General features: G+C 32.5%; 1 protein-coding gene across 4 annotated transcripts in view; it reads right to left on the bottom strand.

The window, feature by feature from the left end:
* LOC140441409 (sorting nexin-13-like) overlaps window positions 1–12627 on the bottom strand; it is a 1016720-nt gene that overhangs the window by 316181 nt on the left and 687912 nt on the right. For all 4 annotated transcript variants that reach the window (XM_072532120.1, XM_072532123.1, XM_072532119.1 and 1 more), the window contains one exon: window positions 2645–2812. In XM_072532120.1, the coding sequence (XP_072388221.1) occupies window positions 2645–2812 (168 nt within the window). The remainder of the gene's footprint in view (window positions 1–2644; window positions 2813–12627) is intronic.

The following is a 12627-nucleotide window of genomic DNA, read 5'->3' as shown; positions in this document are numbered from 1 at the left end:
TATATATAGTATGTACCAGGTACATACTTTCCATATGTACTAGGTACGTACCTTCAGTACGTACTAGGTATGTAGCATAATTTGGAAAATGTACGTCTTATGTACGTATTAAGTACGTACTTCGTACAGCAAAGTACGTACATTGTACATACTTTATGTCCCATCAGTACGTACTTAGTTTGTCTTATGTACGTACTTGTGCTTACTGGGTATATATAAAGCATAAAATTAAATTGACCTGAAAAAAGCCTCTGACTGATTACAAAATAAATAACTAGACTAAAACTAGTTTTATGTGAATCATCTGAAAAAAAAGATCCAAATTCCATCAATAATAAGACTGACATCAAAGATCTTTCCAATATGCATCATAATTTAATAAATTGAGTTGTTTTTTCAATTCACAATGGCAGATTTTTAAGATACGACCCTGAACCACTCATATTTTAAGATATCTGCCAGATGTCATCTGTCAATATCAGATACCAATTTTTAATCCAAGTTAAACTTTTTAAAACAGTGTAAACATGAAATTTAAATGTAAAATGTAATGTTTAAAGTTTAATAAAGTGCTTATTGAAAATGGCAAATTTGTCGAAACGTTTAAGCACAATTTAAATAGTTTTATTTACATCAGACCGACAAACCCAGGAAATAAAAAAGTTTCTATTTAAATATTCACGGTCAGGAAATAACAAACTATTTATATATATATATATATATATATATATATATATATATATATATATATATATATATATATATATATATATATATATATATATATATATATATATATATATATATAATCTCACAAATAAAGCAACAATCAAAAAGTCCAGTACCTTGTACATTGTAATTTGCATCTTTGTACATAGACGCTTACACAATTATTTTCCGAACTAGGAAGTTATTGCAATAAAATTGAGCAATTTATAAAATTATACCGGAAGGTAAATATCCTCGTAATTAAAGTATATTATAGATTCTATTACAATTACACAGTAAAATTATGAGTTACGATTTTACAAGTTCTCGGGATATTTGTCTAGTACTCGTGTGGATCGTCTTCTAACAGGACACAAACATCTTAAAATTTTCTGTCAGATAATGCAGTTTTTTGTGCCCTGATTTGAATAAATCTTTTACGGAACCAGTTTCGTTAAAATTTTTTATTAATTTATTGACTGTAGATCTTGGTATGGGATTTCAGTTAGGATATAATTATTAAATTAAAATCTCAATTCGTCCTTTTTCAAATAAACAATCTATTGTGACTTTAAATAAAAGCCAACAATAGTAATTTATTGACACGTCAAAAGTGTTTGACGATTTGTCAAAAAAGAAAAAGTGATGGAGTTTAAATATGTAGGCATCACATTATCTAGCTACGGAAAGCTCGAAACGGAAGTGGAAGATCAAGTGAATAGAGCAAACAGAGCCGCAGGTTACCTGAATAAAACAATATGGGGAAATAAAAATTTCAGAAAAGAAATGAAAGGCAGAAATACGACCTGACACAGAGAGGACAAAAAGGATGTTAGAAACAGCAGAGATGAAAACACTTAGAAAATTGATAGTAAAACACTATGGGACAGAGCTAGAAGTACAGATATACGACGTAGATGCAAGGTGGAGAACATCAACGACTGGGTAAAAATAGAATAGTAGAACGGAAAGATCATATAAGGCGAATTACATCAAATAAAGTAGTAAAGAGACGGTAGAACGACAACTTACTGGAGGCACATTGAAAAACAGACAGAGTTATGTCTACATAAAAAGAAGAAGAAGTCAAAATTGTTATTGCAACAGCCTTCTAAATCTAGATATTATTTTAATTTCGGCTAAGATAATGTTAATGTAGCAATTAAGTAAACTTCGAGATTATGGCATTTAGATATATATGAAATATATATTCCATGAAAAATTATTACGATTGTTACTGAGAAAACGGCATGTAGAAGAAAATAAATAAAATATTCATAACATAATATAAACAAAATGTACTTTTCTAAAGCTTTATCTTTTTGTATTTGAAGCATACAGCATCTACATTATAAAAACATGCCAACACTGCTGTACCGAAATTTTTTGTTCCATGTTTGACATTTGCGGCTATAATCAGCTTGTACTTTCGGTAAACTCAACCCTCAAATATAACAAAACCTGTTAAATATATAAATTGTTGTTTGTTTTTGGTAATTTGTTTCTAGTTTTTTTCCTATTAGGTGCTTTTTTAGTTATTTATTTTACTTTACTTTTATTTATTTTATTATGGACTGTCCAAGTTCCTCATGTTTTCTCTTTATTTTTTTATTTTTTTGATTTATTTCTGTTTTTTTTATATTTTTTTATTTTTTTAAATTTTCTTTTTCTACAATTTTTTTTTATATTATTTATATTCTAACAAATTACAAACAAATATATTTACAATTACGATATGAGTTTAATATCTAAAACAGGTTTATACAATAATTTTTATAAAAACTCATTGTTTTCTAATGTTAATAAATAGTTTAAATTAATGGGATGCTGGACATTAGTCAAAGAATACAGCGAATTTAAAAAATGATTAACCTTTTTATAATAAAAATTAGTATTTTTGAATATTTCAAGCTATATACTAATCTTTTTTTCTTACCTCCTCTATAGAAGCACCAACTTTGCAAGCCTCAGGAAATCTATCTGGTTTTGGATGAAATACCTTGGTTAATCCCCCGACTACTTCATCAACGGTATTTATAAGCTGCTCTGGCATACTTTTAATAGTTTTCATTCCTGATTTTAGAGGATTTACTAGGGTATCAATCTAAAAAGTTATATATCAAAGCAATTAACCATATATCAACAATCATAAATAAAGTAAAATATGAGGGGAATAGCGAAATATATGGAGTCTCCCAGCAACGTTGGCGACTGCCTATATATCTAAAACTACAATATATACAGTGACGGGAGTAAAACCGTTTTATTCGATTCTATATATTTTTTAAAGTTCGGTTATATATGTTTTTAATGATTCCTTGTGGACTGCAATTGTTGTAAACACTTTTTCTCTCTTGATAATTTTTCGAAAAATGCTTCCTTTTGAGTTATTTGCAATTCTTTCTTGAAAGGAAGGAATTTCCGGCACCTGAAATTGGACTGCTAACAGCTGCATAGTCGTATCTAGAACCATCGCCGCTAGACAGTGTCGGTGCCATCAGAACACGTGCGCTTGAAACGTCGATTCGAGTATACTGAATCATAGGCGGAGCATAGCTATCATAAGAGTAATAAAAAATTTGTGCGTATGTTTATCAGAGCCAGGTGTTAAAGATTTAGTTTATTCCAATCGAGTGAGTTTATCGTTACTTAATACGCATTTATCTAGTAGCAATAATTCCGAATCTTGCAAATTTCATGAATTAATTAAGAAAACTAACTTAAAAAAATTTTCTGATGTGCGGTAATGATATGAATTCTGTTATAACGGTTAATGGAATAAAAGTTAAAAAATGTATTAAGCCAGAAACTGTATATCAAAGAGCATTCTCGATGGTTTTTAATCGAGAAGTTAATTTACTTATCTATAATATTGAGTGTAAGAATATGGTTCTAAAAGAATGACAAAAAAGTCTGATATGGTGTATGTATTAGAAAATGATATTGTAATGTAAAAATGTATGATTGATGGCATGGCCGAATTACAGTCTTTAAATGTAAAATCAATAACTACACATAATGATTTAGCTTAGAATTCGTAGATTAAATACAATTCAAATTTTTGTCACCTTCAGATAGAGAAATCACTTTTATGGTTTCACATAGGAAATATTATAAAAAATGTGGATAGTTCTCGATATATACCTACGAATCCATAAATGAACTAAGATATAATATTGCATTAAAATAATGCATCCAATCAAAAGTTACCACCTTCGAAACCAGCATTATTACAACATTAATTAAGAGCAAAGTGGCAAATAAGTGAATGAATTCAAGCAAAAAACAGTATTACTTATTCTCTTGAGCCATTAACCCATGGTTGGACAATGGAAAATAACTGTTTAGATTTTAATTATTTTGAAGGCGAAGCTAGTTTAGATAATGTTACAAAAGTATTTCCTGTAATTTAAAATTATTGACAATGAAAACGATGTATAATAAATATTATATTTTTCAATTAAAAGTACATTATAGTGTAGTCAAAACATACATTAATTAACATAAGAAAATTTATATTATTGTGGCATTAAAAAAAAATTAATTTTAATTATTTTAATTATAATACATATTTAGATATTTATGAAAATAATTAGAAAATCTTTTTTTCTAAAAAAATTGTAATTATTGTTTGTATTGAATTAATGTATTAAATGTAAAAAATATTTCTACGCGTCGCGTTCCTGTATCGCCGCAACTGCTAGACACACTTATTAGTGGACTGCTGGCAAGGCATATTCGAAATATTTGGGTCCATGTTTTCAGCTATAGAACGTTCCACGTTAAGATAATAACATTGTGCTTATGGAGATCAGTGTTGCCAAAACTCTCAGGCAAGTGTTGCTATTAGATTGTACATTATATGATTCATTCTAATCAGAGCCGTATTCAGCACTGTGTAGTTGTAATTAATTAATTTCACTAATAAAAGGATATGTATAGTTGAATACAAAATAATGCATTATAAATACTTGTTTCTTTAATTGAAGGATGTAGGTATGTAATTATTTAGGACTTATAAAAATAGTTAAATTTTATTATTGTTGTAACTAAAAAACTTGTAAGATGTAACTAAAAAAACAAGTGCAACTTTAATTTTATTTTTATGTAAGTAATAACAACAATTACATACATAAAAATTTTTCCTTGTATACAAGGTGAATCACCACTAACGGAACGAAAGATTACAGCGAAAGAGTAAAAAAATTTTAAATTATTATTTTGTAAATTGATAAAAGCTATATTTTAAAATTATTTTGAAATATACAGGGTGTCCCAATAAATTTCAGCGTATCAAACTTATATTTTTTTATCTTCTTATTCTTCTTCCTCTTTATAAGCAATCATGCTTGTTCATTGGCGGATTGATATCTCTATGGAAGGTTGTCACTCCATCTTTTTGCGCGGTCGGCCGATACTTCTTCTACCGATTAATGATTTATCTCTTTTGACCACACGTGTCTCCCCCATTCTGCTTATGTGGTTATTTCATTCTTTTTTATATTAAGTGTCAATTCATTAAGTGTCAATATATATATATATATATATATATATATATATATATATATATATATATATATATAGTCCAAAGTTCGGTCTCCTACTTGCGAGTTCAATGTCCGAGTTATATTATATGAAATTCTTCACATTATTACCTAATTTTCACTTTTGTCGGACTATTATTTACAGACTTTTCGGATTTGGCACTTTGTGTCCGCCGATTTGCACACTATCACATAATTTACTCACTGCATATTAACATCATTCTCATCTTCTCTATCATCGCTATCACTTTCATTACTGTCACTGTCATCCGTCACATTTATTACCACAGGATCAATATCGTCTATCAACCCGTCAATAACCCAAAATTTTTGCACTTCCTTAATAGAAAGTTTACAATAGTTTGCATTTCTCATTAATTGTTCCATAGCGGCGGTCTTAAACTCTGTGTTGTGTGAGGCAATATTTCTTTTTATGTATTTTTCTTTGTATGTGTTTACTACTTTGTATGTGAACTTCCATGAGCTCTGATTTTAAATAATCTTCTTCAAAAAAGATATCTTTCTCTAGCAACCATGTCTTAATTTGATCTTTATTGAAGGCTTGTGTCGGAATTACTTCTTCTCTCGTCGAATGGTACGAAGCGTTGTCCATCACCACAACATTTTTCTCTGGAAGATTAGGAAGCTACTTTTCCTTAAACCATTATTTAAATATAGGACCATTCATCTCAACATGATAGTCCGCTGAGTTTTTTTAGCTAAAAACCAAAAAGCAGCACCTTCTACAAAGTCCAATTCGCTACCCGCATGCACTATAACAAATCGGGGGCCTCGTTGTGTTGGCTGTTTTAGGCTTGTTGATAACCACTTAACAAACGCATCCCTGGTTGAAGTCACTGAGAGGTCCTTCCATTCTTTGGAAACACTATGTCCAACATTCACTCAAGTTTCGTCCAAATAAACGACAGTGTATTCTTGAGAACGAAATTTTTTTATCTCACGCAAATACTGATGCCTCCATTTTAGAATATCGGGCCGTTCAATCAATATTTGCTAAATCTTATGTCTTTTTTAACCAGTGCAAAAACTTTGTTCAATCTCGGCGGTAAATTTTTAAAGAAAAAACTATGCACGACGGCAAGTAGCTGCGTACGAACTATTGCATCGTAAGTGAACTTTCTGGTGTTCACTCTACATTTGGTACGTTTTCTATGGGCCCTAGTCCTCCTTCCGCAGTTTCTTTGCGTATTTTAGAAATACAGTAGTCTCTCTCTATAACGATTCCCTATATAACAATAATTCCTCTATAACGATGAAAATAGTAAACGTTGGTTGGTTCGTCATAAGAACAATGTATTAATTCTTTCTCTATACCGATATCGTTCTCTCTTTATAGCGATAACTTTTTAGCGTTTAATAGTTGATGACAAATGTGTTATTGTGTTTAAAGTTCAGACTACCTGAGTCACGAGTGGCAAGGTCATTGTCCAGCGGTTGTTTTGTTTTACGCTTAAGGAATGCGGCCACCCATTCTACTCTTTCTTATCAGAGAATTAAGTGACTCAAGTTTATTGTTCGGGCGGCTTACCTAACTGTTATCACACAGATGTTGTCATCTATTGACGACTTTTCATTTCCAGTTTGAGTTGTGTCGCCGGACGGGGCTGTCTCAGTCTACTGTGTTTACGATATGGAAGGACAGAAAAAATTGGCTTAAAGCGAAGATGGAGGGCGGTAGCAGGAAGAAGTTGCGGAAACCTCAGCACAAAGATTTAGATCGCGCTATGCTTCAGTGGTTCCAGCAGCAGCGTATGAACCATATTCCACTTTCTGGGCCTGTGGTCAGAACAAAAGCTAAGTTTTTTGCAACTGAACTTGGAATTGAGAATTTCAAGGCATCTGAGGGTTGGCTGAGCAAGTGGAAGCTGCGGCACAAGATCAACTACAGCCAAATCAGCTAAGAGGCTCGCGATGTTAACAAAAACGTAACGGATGATTGGCTAGAAAACGTGTGGCCTGGACTGAAGGCACGATATGCGTCAGACGACATTTTCAATGCGGATGAGACTGGATTGTTTTTTAAAATGACACCAAACAGAACTTTAAAATTTAAATTGGAAAAATTGCGTTGGTGGAAAGCTCTCTAAGGAACGTATTACAGTTTTAGTGGCCGCTAACATGACAGGTTCGGTGAAGCGAAAATTGTTAGTGATAGGGAAGTCGAAAAACTCGCGTTGCTTTAAAAACATAAAAAATCTAGCGGTGGCCTATAAAGCAAACAAAAGTGCGTGGATGACCTCGGAAATTTTTGAAGAAGCGATAAAAATATAAAGAAAGGAAGTGGGATATCGAGCTTAAAGGGAAAAAAATTCTTTTGCTTGTAGACAATTGTCCTGCTCATCCTGTATTGCGCGACCTTCAAAACATCGAACTCTGTTTTCTGCCAGCAAACACAAAGAGTGTCCTTCAGCCCATGGACCAAAGTGTCATCAAGAGTTTGAAAAGCCATTACAGGAGAAGACTTTTGATGGAATTGGTTGAGAATAATGGAGATCTTAAACTAAACATTCTTGGCGCCATCCTAATGATTAGTAAATCCTGGGACGAGGTGACGAGAAATACAATAAAACATTCCTTCAAACACGCAGGATGGCTGGAAGATCAAGGATTGACTGATGATGAAGATGACCTGCCATTAGATGTTTGGGCCAGACAGTTTGAACTTACTGTCACCTACGGACCGGAAGAGCTAACGGATTTTGAAGAAGTTGATGAAAATGTAGCTACAACATCTGGACTTTCTGAGGAGGACATCCTGCAAGCAGTTCGTGTAGAAGAAGAAGAAAACAGTGACTCGGAAGTGGAAGCAGAGAGAGAACCAGCTCCGACCCCTCAGCAGGCATTGGATGCGGCAAAAGTACTGCATTGATTCTTCATCCACCAGGAAGACGATATGAGTGCTGTGGAAGATTCGATGCGTCTTCAGGACAAGGTCAGGTCAGTTCTGTGGAAAGGGAAAAGAAGACAGAACAAGGTGACAGTCTTTTTTGGTAATGTAGGCTAAATATATTTTACAGTAGCATATTATTTTTTTTATTGTACAGTACACATGTTTTAATTGTACAGTCATTTTTTATACTGTATTGCTTATATTATTCGTTAATAAATCTATGAGGAATACAATGTTATATTCGTTTTGATAATTTTTTTAAATTAAAATAGGTTATTTAGTACAGTATTATTAATATTACAGTACCGAATTTTGTCTCTCTCTGTATAACGATCTCTCCTTATAACGATGAAAATTCCCGGTCACTTGCATATCGTTATAGAGAGAGAGGACTGTAGTACTAAAACTTACTCCCGTCATAGCACTTACTTTATCGGTTAAAATTCTAACACTTTCACCACTTCGTAAATTTAGATGATAATTAAATACATTTTAAAATAATTTATTTTGCACGGATTTCCAAGATTCCCTTGGCTTAATTTTTGAATTTCCATTTTCAATTAACATTTAACTGTAAAGTGACAATAACTACTAAAGAACCGCAAAGAATTATTATCATTATGTAGTCAGAGAACGACATAAAATCGCTGACATACTTACACGGTATTAATTAAATTAGTAATTAGATATACGCAAAGCCGTCCGTTTAATTGCTTATCTTTAATAGGCGGCAAAATGCATGATTTAGCTAAGAAATATTTTCTACTGATTTCCATGATTAATGTCATATGGTATTCTCACCGAAAAATAAATAAACTGTCGTTACTATAATTAAAATAATATAAAATAAAATGATCTTTTGTAAATACTATTCATTTAATTAAAATGTTATTTTCTTAACGTGGAACGCTCTATAGAAAGAAACCAATTATCTTTGTTAAAGTATTATTACATGTACTTGGAGATTTAACGATTATAAAGCTTTTCGTAAAACTGCAATTCATTTAGTAGTTTTTTAGGGAAAAAATCCAAAAAATCACTAATTATGACATTTTTTCAATAAAAAATTGCAAATAACTCGAAAAGGCATTTTTCAAAAAATTATAAACAGAGAAATGTGTTTATTTTGATGAGATAAACCTAAACAACTATTGCGAAGCGATTTGGTGAAATTGTTTTTTATGTTATTTGTTAATAACAATAATTACCGACCACTCGGAAAAATAAATAAAAAACATTTGAACTTACAAAAATATATAGAATCGACTAAAAAAGGTTTGGTGCATTAAAAATGCAAAAAAATAGTCCTTATATTCTGTTTCCAAGCGCCTTTTTAGAGTAGTAAACCGCTCTCTTAAAGGGATCCTGGCCTACATAAAAAAAATTCAAGCAGGTCTGGGTAAATAATGCATTTTGATTGAATTGGTGGTGTGCTCGCTAAATCGTACAGGACATGATGCTGATAGAAAATACATTCAGGCATCAAACGTCCGAAAATCTTGTTAGATCATAAAAATGAAAATAACTTCTCCAATGTAATTAAAGTTATGCAGAAATGATGGCATCTCCTAAGGTAAAATGTTTCGGAAGCAAACTAAGCCCCCATTCGAATTTCCGGGTGAAGATTATTGCAGACAGGTCGTCATCAATTAATTTCTTATAAATACTGTAATTTTTTATTTTAAAGTTAGTTGTAATTTAATTAAATAAATTGCTGTTACTCTGTTAGTTGTACCTTTAAAAGGGCCTTTTTAAAAAGTACCTTCGGGAGTGACAACCCTTAAGCGGCGCATTCAGTGGATTATTAGGAGAGTCTCCAGAAGATCCTCGTCGTTTTCAAACGTTTATCCGTTACCGAACCTAAATCCAGTGAAAACTACAGCTGTTTAACTCAAGGATTCCAGGCAAATTGGCACAGAAACATATTTATGAAAAAAGCTGAAAAGAAACTTAAAGAAGAAAAGAAACTTGTACCAAAAAGGAGTGCATCCAAGCATCATCCTATATCTGTAAGCAAATTTCATCTTATTTCTTATTCTAATATCATTTCACAAGTATCATCCTTTAGAATAAGCGATTCTCTTTCAACAATTTTTGAATCTAATATAGAATCTACAGAAAATATTAAACCAGATTTACATTTAGTTGACAATAATCATATTTTTAAGTCCACAAATTCGTTTGAAATACCTTCTATAATTATTACACCAGCATCCATGGGACAATTCGATCCATGAGACCACCAAATCTCGCTCTTGCTATTAAATATATTCAGGAAGAAGATAACATTAGATATCTCCAAAAAACTCCTAATAATTATTCCTTATCATCTTCTAATAAACCATCTGCGACTTCACAAACACAGAGAATAAATTTAACTCATACTCCCGCTCCTACACGATGGCAGCCTGAGCTACCCAAGCTCCAATGGCCACAGCCATTCTTTAGGCCAAATCAAATGCCTTTGCAACAACAACCATTCAACAATAGTCCAAGAGGGACATTTCAACCTCCTAGATTCCCACAAAATCATCAAATCACTCCATATGCATAAAATTAGGGCTAATCAACCTAATTTTCATAAAACAATTCCATCTCAATCATATGAGCCAACACCTATGAGCGTATCTACACGCCAAACCGACTTTAATAGACCCAAATCTCAAAGAAACTTTCGCTTTCAACAAACAGCCTGCCCCCGATTCACCGTAGAAGAACTCTTTAATATCGAACAAGAGGAAATAATTACGATGAAGGTATAGACCAATGACACATACCCAGATCACCCTTATTTTGAACAAGAAAGCCAAAAATATGAGGAACATGTAAATTTTTAAACGTTTCAAAAATTCAAAATTCCCCTCTTAAACTTCTTATTGATACAGAAGCCACTAAATCTTTCCTTAATCCTGATATAGCCAATAAATTCTACAAGAATAATATTTATGAACCATTTATCGTTACATAAATTTTTCAGAATCATTCACAAGATTATTGTGTAAAAATTCCAATTTTTCCCGAATTTAACTCCGATATTAACCTAAAATTTTATCTTTTCAAATTTCACAAGACATTTGACGGTCTTATTGGCCTCGATAATCTTAAACTTCTAAAAGTAAATCTCTATTTTACCCAAGCTACTCTTACGGCAGAACATTCTATTCTTCCTATCAATTACTACGTCACAAACAAAGCCCAATTCTATACAGTCCAGCTAGAGCCCCAAACAATTACCCAAGTGAGATTGCCAGTAACGAAAACATTAGGTACAATCGTCATCCCAAGACAAGAAGTCGAAGGTGCCATCCTAAGAGAAACTCTCACCGTCGCATGTAATCAACTTGCCTGGACCGAGCTAGTCAATAACACCGATGAATACATCCAAGTAGCATTAACTGATCCCATCAAAAGTCAACCCATAAATCTCGAAGAATATCATATATACACGTCAGATATCATACCTACCGAAGACAGTAATCTAAGAGATTTCGATCCTCTCCTTAGAACCGATCATCTTAACACAGAAGAAGAATCTCACCTAAGACGACTTTGCAGGAAGTTTGCAGATATATTTCATCATCCAGAAGATCAAGCGCCCATAAAGCACCATATACGAACCAAAGACGAAGTTCCAGTTTATACCAAGTCATATCGGTATCCACACATCCATAAAGAAGAAGTATGTAAGCAGATCACTTCGATGCTCGATCAAGGAATCATTAGACCGAGTCAATCACCCTGGTCATCCCCAATCTGGGTTGATCCAAAGAAACCAGATGCCTCAGGAAAAATTAAATGGCGAATAATTTTCGACTACAGGAAGGTGAACGAGAAAACCATCGATGATCGATATCCAATTCCAAATATAACAGATATTCTGGACAAACTAGGACGCTGCCAATACTTCTCAACCCTAGATCTAGCCAGCGGATTCCATCAAATTGAAATGACCGAAGAAGATATCCAGAAGACTGCATTTAACGTTGAAAATGGCCACTATAAATACATGAGAATGCCGTTCGGACTCAAAAATGCACCTTCAACATTCCAGAAAGTAATGGAGAACGTACTAAAAGGACTTATAGGAGAAATATGTCTGGTCTACATGGACGACATTATTGTATTTTCAAGCTTTCTCCAAGAACATGTGGTAAATCTGAAGAAAATTTTTGAAAGATTAAGAGAAACAAGATTTAAGATACAAGTTAACAAGTGTGAATTCCTTAAGAAAGAAGTCGATTTTCTAGGCCACGTCGTAAACTGCGAGAGAATTAAACCAAACTAAGATTAGAGCCATCATAGACTATCTTATACCAAACACAGTAAAAGAAATTCGAGTATTTTTAGGATTACTTAGTTACTATAGAAAATTCATAAAGGACTTTGCCAAAATTACAAAACCACTTACCATATGTCTTAAAAAGGATGCAAAAATTGAACACCGAAGAATTCTTAAACTGTATC

Source organism: Diabrotica undecimpunctata, chromosome 5 (assembly GCF_040954645.1).
Source record: "Diabrotica undecimpunctata isolate CICGRU chromosome 5, icDiaUnde3, whole genome shotgun sequence".
Lineage (NCBI taxonomy): Eukaryota > Metazoa > Arthropoda > Insecta > Coleoptera > Chrysomelidae > Diabrotica > Diabrotica undecimpunctata.
Note: the sequence above shows the minus strand (reverse complement) of the source record. Positions and strands in the feature narration are given on the sequence as shown.